General features: G+C 48.8%; 1 protein-coding gene and 1 long non-coding RNA gene across 2 annotated transcripts in view; one reads left to right on the top strand and one right to left on the bottom strand.

The window, feature by feature from the left end:
- Window positions 1-4,462: 4,462 nt before the first annotated feature.
- Window positions 4,463-17,924, bottom strand: part of TOP1 (DNA topoisomerase I) — a 65,849-nt gene continuing 52,387 nt past the window's right edge. Inside the window, exons 10-21 of the mRNA XM_068207528.1 lie at window positions 16,701-16,822; window positions 15,921-16,043; window positions 14,312-14,499; window positions 13,539-13,683; window positions 12,356-12,499; window positions 11,127-11,312; window positions 9,546-9,614; window positions 8,834-8,948; window positions 8,015-8,142; window positions 6,840-6,934; window positions 5,994-6,143; window positions 4,463-5,857 (exon numbers count right to left, since the gene is read on the bottom strand). Coding sequence (XP_068063629.1) covers window positions 5,755-5,857; window positions 5,994-6,143; window positions 6,840-6,934; window positions 8,015-8,142; window positions 8,834-8,948; window positions 9,546-9,614; window positions 11,127-11,312; window positions 12,356-12,499; window positions 13,539-13,683; window positions 14,312-14,499; window positions 15,921-16,043; window positions 16,701-16,822 — 1,568 coding nt within the window. The 3' untranslated portion in view covers window positions 4,463-5,754. The remainder of the gene's footprint in view (window positions 5,858-5,993; window positions 6,144-6,839; window positions 6,935-8,014; window positions 8,143-8,833; window positions 8,949-9,545; window positions 9,615-11,126; window positions 11,313-12,355; window positions 12,500-13,538; window positions 13,684-14,311; window positions 14,500-15,920; window positions 16,044-16,700; window positions 16,823-17,924) is intronic.
- On the top strand, window positions 11,309-12,780 carry LOC137484016 (uncharacterized). Its single transcript, XR_011004725.1, has 2 exons — window positions 11,309-12,128; window positions 12,206-12,780. It is a non-coding gene; the product is annotated as an uncharacterized lncRNA (long non-coding RNA).

Raw genomic sequence — 17,924 nt, 5'->3', positions numbered from 1 at the left:
GGAGGAGGAGACGGAGGAGGAGGAGGAGCGAGGAAGGAGGAGGGAAGAGGGAGGAGGGAGGGGAAGGGGCGGAGCGTTGCCGGCGCGGGGGCGGGCGCGGACGCGCAGCGCGGGGGGGACGCGCACCCGGTGCTGCCGGCCCAGGGGCTCGGGGGCCGGAGCATCCCCGCCCAGCGGGTCCCCTTGCCTGGTGCGGGATGCCAGTGCCACAGACCACCCAGCACGCCTAGGAACTGCGCGACCCTCCGCACCATGGCACGCCTGGGGGACCGGGGGCTCTGCACCCCATGGCATGCCTGGGGGACCACCCTGCACCCCGCAGGTCCCCCGTGGGCCACACAGCCCGCAGGACACCTTAGGGCCCCCGCACCCACAGCAGGGTTTGCATGGGGTGGCACATGTGGAGTCCCAACATTGCGTGCCATAGTAGCTTTTCCTGGGGACAGAGCCCTCCGTATGGCTGGCGCCGTGGTGTGGCTTCTTGATGAAGCCAGGTCTGCGTTTGCTGTAGTTTTCTCCACGCAGATCCCAGCTGGATCTGTGCTGGCATGGGAAGCAGGACCGGGCTTGCAGGGTGGCCTGTGGCATCCCGCCCGTGGGGGACCTGTAGGGAGCCGGGGGTCACTGGACACTCTGCAGCTGCTCTCCGGCCCCACAAAAAAACAGGGTTAGAGACCACACAAAAGCAGAGTTAGCGAGGGGATAAGTGGCTGAATTGGGAAGCGTTTCAGTGCAGTTTGCTCCATTCATATGGTTAAAGCCTGTGATTTCCCTTTCTGTGTGCCACTGACCTTCTTCCCCGTGTCCTCCTTTACATCAGGACATCCCATGGCACACGGTGCTCAGGCTTTCCCTGAGCTCAGGCTTTCCCTGAGCATTTATATCTATAAATGTATAAATATGGGTTAATGCTTGGACCTGATGGTCTTAGACGACTTTTCCAACTTTATTGATCCTATGATTTTTTTTCTTTTTTTCAAACTTCATGATTCTGTGAATACACACAAGTACACACAAGTGTCCACAGGCCCATGGCAAGGCAGCCTGTGCTCAGCAGCCCTTATCTCACCCCCCCAGCTCACAGCTGGGACTGGGAGGGGCGTCATCTTCTTAGTGAAGGCCCATCCCTGAGTGGATTCCACGTGTGAGCAGCTCTCTCTGTCCTACTGCTCCACCTGCCTCCACAGGGACATTCCCCAGCACACACACCTTCACACACAGTAGGAGCCCTGTAGGGTCGTTTAGGATCCTACCTGGTGCCTGGGCATCAAACAGGTAAGGTGAGAGCCTAAACCTGCCCTGATGGAAATGAGCAGTGTACGACAGCACTGTAAGGATGCTGGGGATGTGCCCAGCTGAGCCAGAGCTACTGGAGCCTGCGCTCGGTGCTGGCACAGCACTCCGGGCCTCATTCTCTCCGGGGTGAGCTGCCGTGGCCGCCGGGGAAGTGGCTCCTGGCTTGTGTAATGGCCACACTTGGGACCGGCAGGAAGCAGCCGGCTCCCAGTGGTCTTAAAATAGCTGAGCATTATGGGCACACCCTTGTTTTTGAGGGCAAAACCTGAGAATGGAGTGTGGCCATCGAAGAAGCAGAAAAGGTAACTCCCTTGTTCCCAAACACTGCCTGTTCCTGCTGATGGAGAGCACCTGGCAAGGTGCATCCTCATCTCGGAGCTCGGGGTGGCTGAGGCCAACACGTGGAGGATGTGGTTTACAATGGAGCTGTTTGCAATGGATATTTTTTATTTTCTAAGTTTGACTGATCATCTTTTAGCCTTGCATTAGCTCTCTGTGTCTAAGATGCTGCATGCCAAGGAATTCCTCTGTTTAATTTGACAGCACAGGAAATTTGACAGCCCTTGTGTGCCTGCTGCCTGTCAGCCCCATTTGGTGGTCCCAGCTCCTGTACCAGCCAGGCTGTGAACAATCATCCACACCCCTCAGGGCAGCAAAAACTTCCATTATGTTCCTGTTTTGCTTTTGAAGAAATTCCCAGGACTGTGTTCATCATGTGGCTGTGGAAGCCTGCGGGTTCTGCAATCTCCCCTTGCCAACACCTCAGGGAAAAGGGGGATTTTCCCCTCGGAGTGGCCCCAGCACCTCCCCCTTCAGAGTTCCGAAGCACGGGATGCCATCCCCCATATCCTGCAGGATTTGTGGAGCAGCTGCGTCCTCCCACCGGCAACAGGCCAATGGCCAGGTGACCTCTGGCTTTAGGACAGCCCCAGGCATGCTCAAGGCCCGGGGACAAAATCCAGGAACACAGCACTCCGAGCCCACCCCACAGGCGAGTGCGGGCGTCCCTGCAGCCCAGCATCCCTCTGACCAGTGTCTGGGAACGGATGCATCCCTCTCCTGCCCTGGGGACCACGCACTGAGAGGACGTGCCTGATGCTCAACCAAAGAGGTGCAGTCCCTGGGAGAGATGCTTCTCTGCGGGTTATTTATTCATTCCTGCCTGCTCTGTGCTGCCTGGGCTGGGTACAACACCAGCCGAGAAAATCAGCTCGGGGGAAGAGCTTCCGTGGTGCTGCAGGGAGCAGGACGTGGAAGGCCCCCAGGGAAGGCGGTGCGGAGCTGCCCGGGCCGGTGTTGGCAGACACAGCGCAGTGCTGTGCCGGGGATGGGATGGGAAGCAGAGCCGCCCGGGGCCCTGGAGCTGCTGCGGATGCTGGCGCGGTGCCGGCCCCGTGCCGCACGCTCTCCGGGGAGCTGGGCAAAGCGAGCCCGCAGGCTGCCTCCCCCACAGCCCCTGCCCCTGCCAGGCATTGCAGGTTCCCTCTGCGTGACAGCCAGCACCTGGTGAGAAGCCCACTGCAGCTCCGGGCTCCTTGTCCCCCTCCCCAGTGCTGCGCACACACTTTTTTAATATCGAATTCACCTGGTTTCAATTTTCAACCCTGGAATCCTTAAGGCTTCAAGGGGGATGGGGCTGCATCCTGCAGGGTTTTGCACCTCCCCCTGGCCGCCAGGCCCTCCCTGTCCATAGGCCTGTGCTGCACAAGATCCAGTTCAAAGCTACATTTGTGCCCTCTCCACCGGTCATGCCGCTGCTGCCTCAGTTTCCCTGGCTGCCAAACACGGGCCCTGTTGTGGGGGTGGTGGCGCTGGGGCAGGCGAGCACAGGCGCAGCCGTGGAGGGATGCAAGACAGGATGTGGCACGTTTGTGGCCATTTCTCTGTTTGCACAGTGAGTCAATGGGGTCTGGGAATTCTCCGTGGAAAGCGTGGCGTGTGTGGTCCTCACCATGCTGGGCCACAGGCAAAAACACCGATTAAACCCTCCTCTGTCCCCTGCCCAGGACAGAGCCTGTGCTCCCCAGTGCTGGGAGGGAGCAGGATGAATTTTCAAGGGTGGGTTTTGCACCAGCATCCTTCTCCTTCTTGCTGACAGAGAGGCACAACATGCTCCATCCATCCTGGACGTCAGCCTGGCCTTGCACTTCCAGGCGGACACAGATCTCCCACCCCAGCATGCCCAGGGAGAAGGTGGATCTGCCAGCAGCAATGCTGGGGTGGGGGACCCCCTCTGTGAGAAAACATCCCTTCCCACTGAATTCCACAATTCCCTGGTCAGTGGTGCAAGATACTGGAATGTGGAAGATACGGGATAATTGGGCCAGGTCTGCAGGCGGGAAGGAGGGCTGTATAAATAGAAATGATATTTTTACAGGCTGCATTGTTCGGGCACGGGCAGGCCGGGAGCACAACGAGCCCCTTTTCCCTCCCCACTGGCATTTTCGCCGCTGCACCTTGGAAAGGCCCCAGAGAGCAAACGGCAACTCCTGCCAAACTCCAAGTTTGTGCAGCCACAACAAAGTGCCTGAAGATCGCAGCGAGCAGCAGGAAGCCCTGCTCAGGGCTGGCTGCCCAGAGGCTCCTCAGCTGGCTGAGCCTGACCCCACAGCCACCCTCGGGGGTCTGGGAGCCCACCCCAGCTCTGGGGTCACAGGGAGGTGCTTGCAGAGGAGCCAGGGCTGTGCCTGCTGCACAACCCCCAAGGACACCAGGCCAGGGCTGCTCCCAGTGCCAGGGAGGAGAATGCAGCCATCAGCCTCATCACCTGTGTGCTTGCCGAGCCTCCCGCCCTTGCCAGCCATGAAGGGGAAGGAGCTGCCCTCCCTCCATCCTGCTCTGTGCAGAGGGCTGGGGCTGAATAAAAGGCAGCAGAGAAACCAGGACGAGCAGCTCTGGGGTCGCTGCAGCCCCCAGCTCCTGCTGCCTGCTCTCCTGGGCAGGGCTTCCCCCAGGGCAAAGCAAACTGAGCTGTGCCCGCATGGAAAGCCACAGTGGGCACCACAGAGGGGGCAGCACAATCACAGCAAGGCTGGGATGGGCACATCCTTCAGGGAATTCCTGCTGGGGCTGGGAATTGCACCCCAACATCTCCCCCAGCCCAGCGACCACGGGGGCCTCACATCCAGGGCTGGAGGTGAAAGAACACAGAGACAACGACACTCAGTTAAGTTGTAGGAATTTATTTTAAATAACCTACAGTTGATTAAAAGGGAATTCATGATAAAAATAGAAGATACTTGTTGAGGAAAGGCTGCAGGAAATGGTCTTGCACACACACTACGCTAACAATGCCTCTAAGACTAATGATTATAGCAAAAAAAGGTTTCACATTAAAATTCTGCTTTTTAATTTTTAAAATTTTTTTACACAATTACAAAAGAAAAAAATAAAAGCCCTAAAATCTTGATTATTTTCCTTTTTGGACCAATGCTCATTTCCCTCGAAATTTATTGACCTGTGAAACTTCTTTTTACACAATAAAATCTTTCAAGTAAAAGAGGGGAGTGGGGCTTAGAAAAAAAGGGGGAGGGAAAAGGTAAAACAGTCTGACAAACCTCAGAAGTAGATAATTCTTGGAAGTGTACAGAGTGTGTTCAGAACAAAGGGTGATGGGAATGTCATTTGTTTCCAATTTCACTTGTCTTCAAATTCCACACACATCTTTCCATCACACGGCCCCCTCCCCCCACCCGCTCCCAAACCTACACGATCTTTAAGATCATAAAGAAAGAAAACTGTTTAAATATTTTAAAATAATTAAAAAGAAATAAAAATTCACATTTAAAATAGGAACACTCAAGTCAGGAGGCCGATTTCCCATCATGATTTGCTCTGAACAAATGTGGTGGATATTTGTAATTCATGTTCCAATGCCACGACTGTTTCAGGTGACAAATTGAAAAAGATTTGGGTATTTCCATGACTATAGTGACAGCTGTAACAGGTGCGTTGGGTTCCTTAAATTTTGTTTATTTGTTAAATTCTGAAATGGGGCGGGAGGGGAAGGGCAGGGGTTAAGGAGTCCATTTTCTATTAAAATATAGAAGTTATTGCAAAACCCTAACTGTAAAAACGCACCAATATAATTGGATTTTGTATACAGTAGCTAAAGATTCCCACGCTCTCAGTGTGATGGTGAATTTGCCTGGCGGAAGGTTGACAAATCCCCCATCCACTTGCCCTGCCTCAAGAGAAAAACCACACAAACCAGACAGCTAGAATTTGGATCTCTGAAACATTTTTAAATAAGTTGTCCATAGGACAACTGGCTCAGCTCCTTTAAGATATTTCCAGGTTATGCTTTCTGCAAGATGTTGGCTGTTTTATCTGATGCTCACTTGCCCCTTTCCTCCCCCTTCCCCAGCATCCAAGGACAAGTAAGGCTCACAGTTTATCAATCTCCCTAAAAACCAGGCTACTCCCTTTTCCCATAAAATTCATCTCAATAAAAACAGGTTAAAACTCATAGTCTTCCTCTGCCATGTCGATAGCCCAGGCAAATTTCTCTCGTTGGGTTTTGTTATAAATCTTCTCTATAGGAATTCCCCACTTCTTACACCTGCAGGAGAGGAGATGCTGTTAGAGTTAGGGATAAAAGGAAGGCCAGAGACCCTGCCCTTGTTGCTATGTGGGGGACGGGACAGAGGTGAAGAGGTGGGGTGGGTCACCCCAGCATACCCCAGGCAGGGCCTTACCAAGCAACAGAGATCCTGGGATCCAGATAGTTGAGTTTGGAGGTGCCCAAAGCAATCTGCTTGTTCTCCTCCCTATCTGTAGCCTGAACCTCCAGCTTCATCAGTTGCTCCTCGATCCTCTGCACTGCTTTCTTCTTGCTCTCCACTGTCCTGGGGCGGCAAAGAACAAAGCACTGAATTCCTAATGCCCTGCCAGCACTGCAGGAACCCAAAGGGACTCTGCTCAAGGTAAGCAATGCCACCAGCCACACAGGGCAGCTGTGTCAGCACAGATGGTGACAACACACTCAGCACATGCAATTAAGAACTGACATTTTCCAAGAGGCAGAGCAGGAATCTTAAGCAGCACTTTTGTTTTAAAGGGTTGGAAGCAACAGCCTGAACTGTTCTGATGCTACACCCACTCCCACACCAGCCCATCTATCCCTCAGCAAGTCATGCTGTGATCCTGCTTCCAGAGCTCCTGTAACTCAGCTCCCCGTGGCTGCTCTGCAGAGCCCACACGGAGCCCCAGCACACGGTCTGTGCCGTGGGCTTCCAACGGGGAGCGTGGAACTCAGGGAGGTGCCTGTGCAATGAATTGATTAATTAATTGTGCGAGCCAGGAAGACAGCAATGCTGCACATTGGTCCTGGGCAGCAGTGGGGTGGGTGAGCACTGGCAGGGCTCAGCATGAGTGACCACGTCAGGAACTGCAGGTCAGACCACGCCGCAGGTGGCCATTTCTTCATGCACAGAATGAAAAGGGCAAAAGAAAGCCTTCCCAAGTCACAGGCCAGGAAAGTGGAATACAGGGTGTAGGGCTCCTTCTGGGAGCATTGCACAGCCCAGTAACACCAGCCTTACTTTTTAGACTTCTCATCCCTCCGGACCTTGGCATCAGCTTTGGCGCTTTTCAGTTCCCTCCTGGCATCAGCTAATTGCTCCTTCTTGGCATCAATCTAGGAGAGGCAAAACCAGATGGTAGCACTGAGAACAAGCTGCTGACAGCTGTGTCAGTCACCCCTGGGCAGCATGACCCAGGAAGCCAGTTTGTGACCACGTTCAGAATCTACCAGCAGCCAGATCCACTCCTGCAGAGCAATAAGGCCACTGGTCACTGCACAGCCAAGTGTGGTGAGAGATCTCCCTCAGAAAACAGGGCCTCACTCATTTCCAAAGACAAGCTGATGCTGGGAGCTTTCTCACACAGCTACAACCATGCAGGCCGAGGAATTGGCTTGGTCTGGCCTGGCCAACAAACCCCTCCTGGCAGCTTGTCTGCCTTCACTGCATCCCACCACTACCAGCTCTCTGATGGCTACATGGAAGGACGATCCCTGATCCCTCAGCACAATCAGCCCCAAATCCTATACACTGCAAGATGTTAATGCCTCAGGCACTTCTACTTCAGTAAGTTTGGGATTCAGGGAGATTCAGCATTTTGCAGCCCCTGTTCAAACACTCCCCTTAAACATTCCCAAGCTCTAGGATCTAGGGTGGAGGCAGCCATGTTAGGTGTTATGGAAGCAGGGGACACTGCAGTGCCAAACCAGAACTCCTTATTGTGAAGGTTATTCTAAAGTCAGACCAGGAACAGACCTAACCCCTTTGGACCTCATGGCCTTCACCAGAAACAATCTGCAAAGGAAGAGGTCAAGTCAGAGGGGCATAGTGTACTTTGTACCACTGACAGTGGCCTGGGATTCACACAACAGGGGTGGCTGCCCACTCCAGGTTCTTTAGGGGACACAGATCAGAGCCAGGGACTGCTGCTCTCAAGTTTCAAAGGCAGCAGAGCACACAGCTATAGGATGAAGGGCAGAAAAAGGGTCTGGTCTTGCTCTTTACAGGCAAAAGACAACACAGAGAAGCTTCTTCCAGCTCACTGCTCATCTCTGAGCAGGCCCATATCTGATACACGCCACCAACTCCTGACAGGGAAAAGCAGGCCCTGCTTTCACCCCAAGGGAAAGGAATGCTGACTCCTGAGCTGCAGCACTTGGAGCCCTGCGGCCTCAGAGCCAGGCAGAAGGAGGTACCTTGCTCTGCAGGTTCATCATGGACTTCTCGAAGGTTTTGGGCGGAGCTCTCTGGTGGTTACACAGAATGGCCACCGCTCTGTTGGCACGGTTGTAGGACAGGATCTTTGCTGGGATGTTGTCATCCGCTGTGAAGGACAGGAGAGTGTGGTGAACAAGTCAGTTCTCCAGGGTGTGGTGCCACAGCCAGTGTCCTACAGCCACTGCAGAACCAACCTCCTGTGTCCAGTCTCAACACTGCACCCCACTACAGTCCCAAGCCTGGCCACTTCCATCCCAGCCCCAAACTCCTTCTGGATGCTCCTCATCACCACTGACACCATCTCAACTCAACAGGGGAAGCACAGCCAGAGCAGGGGACAGAGGGACCACCCTGCCCAGGACAGCACTGGGCTTCACGGGTCCAATGTGCCCACTTGGTAAAGCTGCAAAGTGCAAGGCAGCACTGCTCACAGGGGTTGTGCATGAGCAGCCAAGAAACATGGGGCTGTTACACATGCATCTGTCTTGCCCGTCATCTACAGCACCTGACAATTAACAGAAAGCAAACAGATTGGGTAAAGGATAGGCATAACCTGGAAAGCACACCCTGGTGTGCTCACAAGTCAGTTCTGTTCTGCCCCAGTGCTGAGCTGCTCAACTACCCCAAAAGACTGACAGCAGATTTTTGGTCAGACCTCAGCTGCCTGACATTTGCACTGGGAGAACTGTAACAAGGAAGTGGTGAACAGATACACAGCTTGTGGCTCAGCCAAGGAAGCCAGATCTGTATTGCAGGGTAAGATCTGTTCCCCTCACAGCTTCAGGGGCAAGACTTACGATTCGTGAGCTCCTTGAGCTGCTGCTGTAGCGTGATGGAGGCATTGTAAGTACGGAATACCTTGGCTGTCAGTCCCTCCATAAGGTCTTGAAGGTGTTTATTTAAGATACTGGTCTAAAGAAGCAGAAAGGAGATAGCAGTGAGCACTAGGAATGACCACAGCGTTTGTGAAACCTCTGGATCTATGGCTGACACAGACGTGCAGCTCATGGCTGAGACCTGGTGTACTCAGACCTGACCACAACAGAATAGCCACAGCATGACTGAAACCACAGCAAAAGTGAACAAAGAACCAACGAGTATTACATTGGTAACAAGTACCACAAGTGGCCAAAAAGGATTTCTTTGGTGTGGAGGTTTTGGTTTCCAGCAACAATAAACATGCCTGGACCACCACAGTGCTCCCACAGAGCCGAGCGTGCAGACAGGGATGGCATGTGGAAATCTGTCACCTCACACATTCATCATCTCTGAACTCGAAAAAACCTCCCCAGGTCAGAGCCAGAAAGGCTCACCAGGACCAAGACCCATCGCTTTGGGGACCTGTGGGCACAGTGGACACCACACTGAGACAGACTTTCACTGCTTCGAGGTGCTCTGGAAGAAAATTTTCACTGAAACCATTTCTGGAACAGAGCAGCTGTTACTGCCTGGAGCACAGCAAGCCTGCTCAGGATGCTCCACCACCCTCACCATGAACTATGTGCTTACATTGAGGCGGTCAAAGAGGTCATCCTCAGGCTGCTTGTTCTCCATGAACAGCTGAAGATTCTTAAACACCTGCAGGAAAAGAACATCAGGAACATCAGGCACACAGACCAGACAGCACTTGGCAGTTCTAAATTGTATGAAAGCAGGACTGCCAGGGAGCCATTAAACTGCTTTCAGGGAACAGTGATGATGCTGGATGTTACTTCCCAGTAGGCAAAGACCATCTCTTAATGCAATGCTTGTGCTGCAGGTTCCTCCCCAGCAACAGGAGTCCTGAGCCTTCAATGCCCTCTCACCCTTTGGATCAAAATTACAGTCAGGAGATGTAACTGCTCTGGTGTAGCTGCCTAACAGAGAAAGAGACCCCAAAGCTCCTGCCTCTTCCTTACTCTCCCATTATTACTTGTGCCCAAGAGACCCCTGAGCCATTTCCCATGGATTGAAGCTCCAAGAAACCAGCCCTGCTGTATTGTTTTATACAATTTCATCCCAAACACATCTCACTGGGGTAGGGAGAATAATCAAAGCATCTTTGATTATAACAGAGACCACAAATCCCAGCTCTGCGTGCTTCAATTCTCCAGCTTCTCAACAACACACATTCTTCCATAGACACCCAATACACAAAGATTTCTAGTTCCACAATACTCAACTCCCCATTTTAAGAACTGAAAAAATACCAAGGGATACCAATAAATTTAAATAGAAAAATATGTTTTCTTTACACAGGGAACCAAGAATTCCAGCATACATTAATTTCTACAGCAGCAGTAGTTTCATTTTTTTTCAGTTGTTTTGCTCCTCAAGGCATCAGCATTTATTGCTGGCTGTCATGACAATTACCACAGTATTATACACAGGGTATCTAACTCAGACCACAGAGCTGTGAGCCAGATGCAAAGTTGTTACACCCACAAAAACATTTTGTATAGTGCCCTCCAAGTTCACATTGCTGGATAGGGATTGATTCTGAAATGAGGTCAAAATCACAGCAGATTTGAAACTGGTGGATGACAGAAATAAAAGAACCAACGTGGCATAAGAAGTCTTGGCCAGCAGACACCCAAGTTCATAGGCCAGAGGTATCAGTGCACCTTCTCCATAGGCTCTGGAGCAGCCAAGTTCAAGGTTTACTCTGTGAGGGCTCAGCTCCAAGGTGACCCAAACCACTGTGACAGAGGTGTCTATTATCACAGCCCCAATCAAACTGCTGCTCTGCCAGTGCCAGCAGTACTTCAGAACCCTTTGTGCTGTAACTTGTCACACGGGCCTGCAACTCCACCATGTATAGGTGACAAAACCAACTCTGATGATGAGAATGAGACCCAGGAAGCTTGTCTAACACAGCTGTTAGAGTTCTGTATGTCAACTCTTCACACTGAGACCACAGGGAAGAGCTGCAAGATGTCTGAACATCTCATCTGCTGGGCTGTGTCACACCACAAGGATGTCACACTGACTGACTTTTTTTCTGGCTCGGTATCTGAGCAGTGGTAAAACAACCTGTTAATGCCACCCAGACTGTGCTGACCACATCTCTGTGCTATTCAGTCTGTGTTAGTGCTTGTGGAGGTGCCTTACCCTCTTCTCCACAGGGACCTTGTTGTAGTATCGGATGGAGTCCTTCCCGAGGAAGTCGAACTCAACCACGTATTCCTGCCCATCCAGCTCAGGATGCAGCTTGATGTGCTCTACTCTCAGAGAGCAGCAGCCCACGGTGTCAGCTGTCTCTCCTTCTTCTTTTTCATTACCAGCTCTCAGGGCAAGCTACATTTACATCAAGACAAGAGAGGTAAGGAATTCAAACTGTCCCCAGAATAAAGAGATGCTGCAAACCTTCAGATACTGGCCTAGAACCAGCAGGGTCCAGAGGAGAACATCTCTTTTTTTTTTTTTTTTTTTTTGAAGAGTTTAAGCCAGAATGCTTTACCAACTTTTGCTCATTAATTAACTCAAACTGTGAGACAAGTCTGACTAAGGGAAATTAACTTCAAAAAGTGTGGCAGTTTTTAAAAATCAAATTGACTTCCATGTGAACTCTACTTGAAACAATTCATACAGTTCAGTTGTTCATCTTCTATGGTCCTACCTATTCACTGCACACTAAATACATTTCAAATAGCATACAGGTTATATACATATTGGCTTGTATAAATTATCTAAAGGCTACATTTGACTGCATAAAAACCATGTATTTTAACAGTGCTGGCTAAAACAATTTCTAACTTTTGAAATCTTCAGTGGTCATATGAAACCCCAGTTATTCACATCAAAGTTCCCTGGTTTACATCAAACTATTTTGAACAAAACCTGTTAATTTAGTTAGTCAAGACACCATATGCTACTAGGGAATAGCTCTCTGGGAACTGATTTTATGTTGCTTTAAATGCATCAACACAACTGCAGTTTTCTTTATGCTGTGGTGAAAAAATTAGCATAATTACAAAACCTCACAACTGTGACCTCATACTGAAGAGGTGACAAACCAGCAGAAATTCCCAGCAGGAAAACTGAAGCAAGCTAGAGACAAAAGGCCCACACTAACTTCCCACTAATCCAGCTGGGTGATTCTGGAACCAGGCTGTGACTTTTGCCTGAACTGAACAATGCTGCCTGAAATAGCCGTGTTTAGTACAATAGTTTATTGCTCTGGATTCCAGGTAATGGGAAGGAAAAGGAGCCTGCCCACCAGGAAGTCTCAGGATACCTTAGTAACTGGGCTCAATTCTGCCTTCAAGACAAACACACAGCATTCCCAAGTATTCCCAGCAGGGCAGGGAAGGCGAGAGGAGCCAAGGAAGGAGCCTCACCTTATCAATGAAGTACAGTGCCACAGCCCTCTGCCGTACTTTCATCTCTTTGGATTTCCAGTCTTCTCGGTATTGATTCCGGATTTTATCTACACACTTCTTCAACCTCCGAGCTGTCTCATACTTCTGCCAGTCCTTCTCACCCTGCAGGGAAGTTGGAACAGGGTCAGCACTACAGAGCAGGCAGAGGACTAGCTCCAGTGTGCATCTCAAGGCTTTGCAAGCCCATGTGTGGCAAACAGTCTCGCTGTACAAAAGCACCGAGATGCTGCTGCTGCACAGCTCAGCTTCACACTGTGCTGCCACACAGCTGCAGGTCATTCAGATTTCCATGATATTAAATACTTCCATGGAAGCAACTAGAGAGAGACACAAAAGACACATCTTCCCTGCTTCTCAAAATACAAATGGTTTCCTTTGCTTTATTCAGATGGCACTTATGTTCTTTCAGCTGTGTAATTAAATACCCATAAAAGGCAAAAGCAACATCAACAGTTCAATCATCATTATTATATATTCAAGACACGGCAAAAAGAAGGCAGGGATTCACAAGGAATAGAGATATTTTTCCTCCTGTATTTGTAGGACGAACTCCTTGTTTCCAATCCAGGAAAAAAAATCTCTCAGAAAAAGACTTCATGAAAGGAGCTTACATTCTTGCTTTTATGGACTTGATCCACAGACTGGATATTTGCTCCCACAGCAGGAGTTTGTTTTCCTTCAGTCATGAGCTCCTTACCAGCCTTCTCAGCCAGGAGCCTGGCCAGGTTTTTAATTTTACAAACAACTAATTAACAACCCGTGGTTAGAACTTCACTACAATACCAGGCAGGGGAAGTTAAGGCCAAATGTATGTGAAATATCCACCAGAGCAAGACTGTTCTTGGATAAATTGCTTCCTTTTAGGTTTACACAGGTTAAAGGATTCCTACTAGAAATGCCACAATGCTTTTCAGGAGACATTTTTCCAGATTTCACCTGCTCCCCTGGGCAGTAACTCTATCCTCTCTTTTCAAGGGGGAACACAAGCACAGAAGCTTCCCTATGTTTTTCAACCACTGTAGGATGAAACAGCCAGGTACAGCTTTACCTCCTGTCTCTCTCCTAACCACGAGCTACATTTGCTTCTCAGAAACAGGACCAAGAAGGTTGCTTTGGTTTTGGTTTTTAACTGCATCTTTACCTTAATTCTTGAGCTAGGGTTCAACATGATGTATTTGATAGAGCCTTGGATGTTCTCAGTCCATGACACCAGCCAGGTCACCTTGTTATCATGCCGAACCTCCTTCCATTTGTGTCCTGGCGGAGGGGCAGGGATTTTGGAATCCCTAGAGAGAATTAGAAAACAGACCGTAACAGCTAGTTAAAGAAAATCCCACCAGCATCAAAACAGAGACGGTAATAAACAGCATTACACAAAGAAAGTGTAGAAGGAACTGAGGCAACAGAAGTGCATTATCTCTACAAGCAGGAAATCAAGTAAATAAAAATGAACACAGATCAGGAATGTAACTGCTACCAACATGTACCTGCTGAAGAATTATACTGTAATGGCTAGGACCAGTTTTGATTTGTGAACACTGTATGTAATAGTGTGGACACTTATGAGGACTAGAGATAGTGACGAAAAGCCCACCAAACCTTAGCCTTCAACATCATGGAAGACAAGGTAGGGCAACCTAAATATAAGAAAATTATTTTCGGGAAATACTATAAGGAAAGGCAGTTTAGGCAGATGTAGGTTGTAGGCGTGAGGAAGAAAATATGTTGAAAAAGTTCTACATGAAACCCATGATTGCCTTGCTCAGTCTTTGCTTGTATGACTCAGTTTCTTACCCATACGAGAACAAGATGAGCTGCATCCCTAATCCTACATGTTTGAGTATCAACTTATACAGGGTTTTAGAAAATGAGCTCTAGAAAGCAAAGCCAAGGCGTGAAGCATGCAGTGCTCACTTGCTGCAGTTTATGATGATGTCTTCGGGCATGATGCGCCTCTTCAACATCCCCATTTTGGGATGGTTCCCACGACCTCGGAAGAGACCTGGGGGCTCAATCTTAAAGTTGGCAATCCTCTCCTTGTGGTTGTCCATCACACAGTAACCATACTCCTTCAATAGCCGCTCGTTCTCCTCTTTGATTTTCTGGGAAAAGCCAAAAGCAAAGATGATATGGCACGAGCAGCACCACACGCACCTTTATATGCCAAGACTTGAAACATTTTTATATTTACGCCACACTAAGGCTGAAGACCCAACCAAAAAACAGATCCCCATCATGGCAAGTGTATCAGACTGGCCAGAAAAGCATTCATAAAATGCACACAACACAAACTGGAAAAAAGGGAAAGAATGTGTGAAAACTCTCTGAAAAGCTGTACTTGAGGGAGACAGATCAGTGCTGGTGAAGGCAGGTACAATTTTGCCACAATAGAGGGGTGTATCTCTATCCATATATCTCAGCTTCAAGGGTACCCCCAGCACAGTACTGCTACTTTTTATTTTATACCGAGCATTTGACATCCACTGGACTTCCTATCTTGTTGTTTATGTATAAAAATTCTGTGTATAAAAGACTTCAGTGTTTGAACTCAGCATCAGAAAGCAGGCAATGGAATGTCTCCAGGCTGCTGCATGTCAAGCCTGTGTCAGCAAATGGTTTCACAAGCAGAACACAGTCTTCTAAGAAAGAATGTGCTGAGATTTCACTGCATACTTCTGTGTCTGAACTCTAATTATATAGAAGGAAAAATAAAAACACTGCAGCTCAAAATAAAACATCTGACCCACAGATAGCACTGCTGCACCAGCTAAGAAACAGAAAAACCATTTCTGCTCCATTTTAAGAGCTACCATGGACAGGAACTGAAGGGCTCACCCACATTTATCAAACGGAAACAGCAGGAAGACAAGAGCTCTCTATTTTGATGGGATCCCTCTGATCCCAAAGGCTGTAATTCCAAGCTGCCAGGCCCTTCATTCAAAGGACAACTACTAGAGCATTGCAGAAGATCAAATGAGAACTTGGGGAAAGTTTCCACCTACTAACATCCATTGCAGTTAATTTACTTCTTAACCTATGAGACACTGTAGCCATGCTACTGGATAATAAAATTTATTTTTTATTCAAGAAACAGCATTACATGATGTTTAAAATTTCTTCTCTCATTTTATTCTCTAATGGCATTGCTGCATCCTTTCCCCCATCCTGATCTAAGCCATCCTTAACTAACTATCCCCTGCTCATTATTTCCCAGGGACCAATGAACCCAGAGGCAGCACCTCTGATTCTCTTTATTGACTTAAGCAGTTACTTAACTTTACTTAAGCAGTTACTTTCTTTCCCTAAGCAGGATCAGCCCTATCAATATAATTTCAAGTCAGGATGAAGATTCAGCTGTAAACACAGTGCTCTGCCCTACCTGAGCTGCACAGTGCACACTCCTACAGTTCACATGAAACAATAATCTGAAAGCTGGTGGAAAACACTGACGTATGCACAGCGAGGGGAGCGACTGCACAGAGATGTTTACAACCACAAAACCTCCAAGAATTCCCACTGGTACCTGTTTCTCCTCCTTGGACATCTGTTTCCTAGCTTCCGACTGAGCTTTGAAATACTGGCTCATGTGGGTGAAGTCACACTTGCTGAGGTTGGTGATAGTGCTCTTCTCTTCAGAGGTCATTTCCTTGCAGAAAGAAAGCAGGGCTTTAAGTTTACACACACACAAAGTTTTCATGCACAGCAGAGCTTACCCTACTCCAGGCAGCCTAAACAGGAACAGTAGGCAGGTTCTCACAATAACCCCCCCCCACATCCCCAAATTCTTGCACAGGCTCACTCCAGCTGAGGTCAGAGAGGAAAGGACAGGCAGCAGATCCTATGGAGCATTGGCCTTGCAGGGTTCTGATCTCCCCAGGCACTGGGCAATGCTGCACCACTTTCCAAAGAACTCCCTCATCCTGACTGGGACTGCTGAGGGATGGGGAGAAAAACCCAGAAATATATCCAGGAAAACTGCACCAAACTTATCTAAAGGCTTGCTGTTATGGCTGATGACTGAAGGGAACAGCTCTGTTTTTGTTCTTTGGAAGGGGTTTCCTTCTAGTAAATCTGGCTCTTACACAAGGCATGTACCAGGCACGTCAGCTGCACCCCATGGTGCTGCAACAGAGGAACCTGACTTTGTTGGTTTAGAAAGGCATTTATGGTAGGGTTTCCTGGTGAAACTACAGGATAAATGGGAAACTTTGTGTGCATGGAACAGCAGCCCCTTTTCTCTGGTCAGTGCTGAGGAGACACTGGCCATGTCCACAGTCACTGCTGCCCAGGACTATGTGCATACCTTTCTCCAGTCCTTGAAGAAGTTTTTCCTGAAGATCTCCTTTGTAGTGTACTCATGATCAAGCATTTTTGCAAAGAATGTGGCAACTTCTTCTGCTTTGGTACTCAGCTTCATGACTTTACCTACAAAGAAAGGTTTTCTTCTTAAAGAAAATGGTAAACAGGAATCAAAGTCATAAAGAGAACATAGTAACTACCCTAAAGGATTATATTTTTACAACAGAGAAGTTTGTCTTAAAATGTTACATAATACAGCAACTTGAATGGACAAAGGAAAAAGACAAGCATAACTGCTTGACTTCCACCACAAACATTTTGAAAAAAATTTCCTCTGGAATCTAAACATTAAAAAAAGCAACAGCAATTTGATGTGAGGCAGGTCTGGGCTGCAGGGCAGGAAGGGGAAAAGGCCTGCTGCAGGAAACCCTCTGCTGAGCCACCCCCCGTGCTGGGCGTGCTCCTGGGGAGACATTGCTGTTTGATGTCAAAAAGGCAGGGATTTTATTAAATTTCATATCCCAGCACTCAGACATATGGGAAATACAGTCCCTGTATTCCTTTTCAGTGCACAGACAGACTCCACCTTGGAACACCCCTTCAAGCCTTTAGCTACTTGTAAGCAGGAAGAGCCCATCCTCTGGATACACTACAAATAGGCTGGAAAGAGATGCCAAACACTGAACTCTCCCTCATTGCAAGGAAACGTGTCAGGGTTCTGCTAATTGTTCCCTCTGCTGTGGGAATGCACTCCTGCATCTCCAAAGCAGGCTCAAAAGGCAGTCATTTTAAAGAAAGACTGAGCTGTCAATGAATGGAGGGGTCACATTCCAGCTTCTCTGCATGACTGCAGCACAAAGTGGAATTGCTGCAAGGGGAGACTGAAGCACAAGGAAAGAGCCTGCTGCTGCATCGAGGCTGTGGATTCAACATCTAACATTCCTATCGAGCATTTTTTGGTCCTGACTGCATTCCTGATGAAATGTGGGGTGCCAGTGATCCCTCTGAAGGATTCTGCATGCAGGTCACATCTCCAGCTAGTTTAGCTGCAAGAAATATTTGAAGTTCCAATGCTTGGCTGTCAATACCTCTGGATTTTTAACAACCATTTTACTGCACACAAGTGAACACAAGAAACTGTTCAGTCTGTGCTCTTGGAAAAAAAAAAATACCATGCTTTGGGTTTACTACATATTTTCAAAAGTTGCATCATCTCTAAAATTAAAGC

This window comes from Anomalospiza imberbis, chromosome 17 (genome assembly GCF_031753505.1).
Source record: "Anomalospiza imberbis isolate Cuckoo-Finch-1a 21T00152 chromosome 17, ASM3175350v1, whole genome shotgun sequence".
NCBI lineage: Eukaryota > Metazoa > Chordata > Aves > Passeriformes > Viduidae > Anomalospiza > Anomalospiza imberbis.
This window is presented reverse-complemented; position numbering and strand designations above follow the sequence as displayed.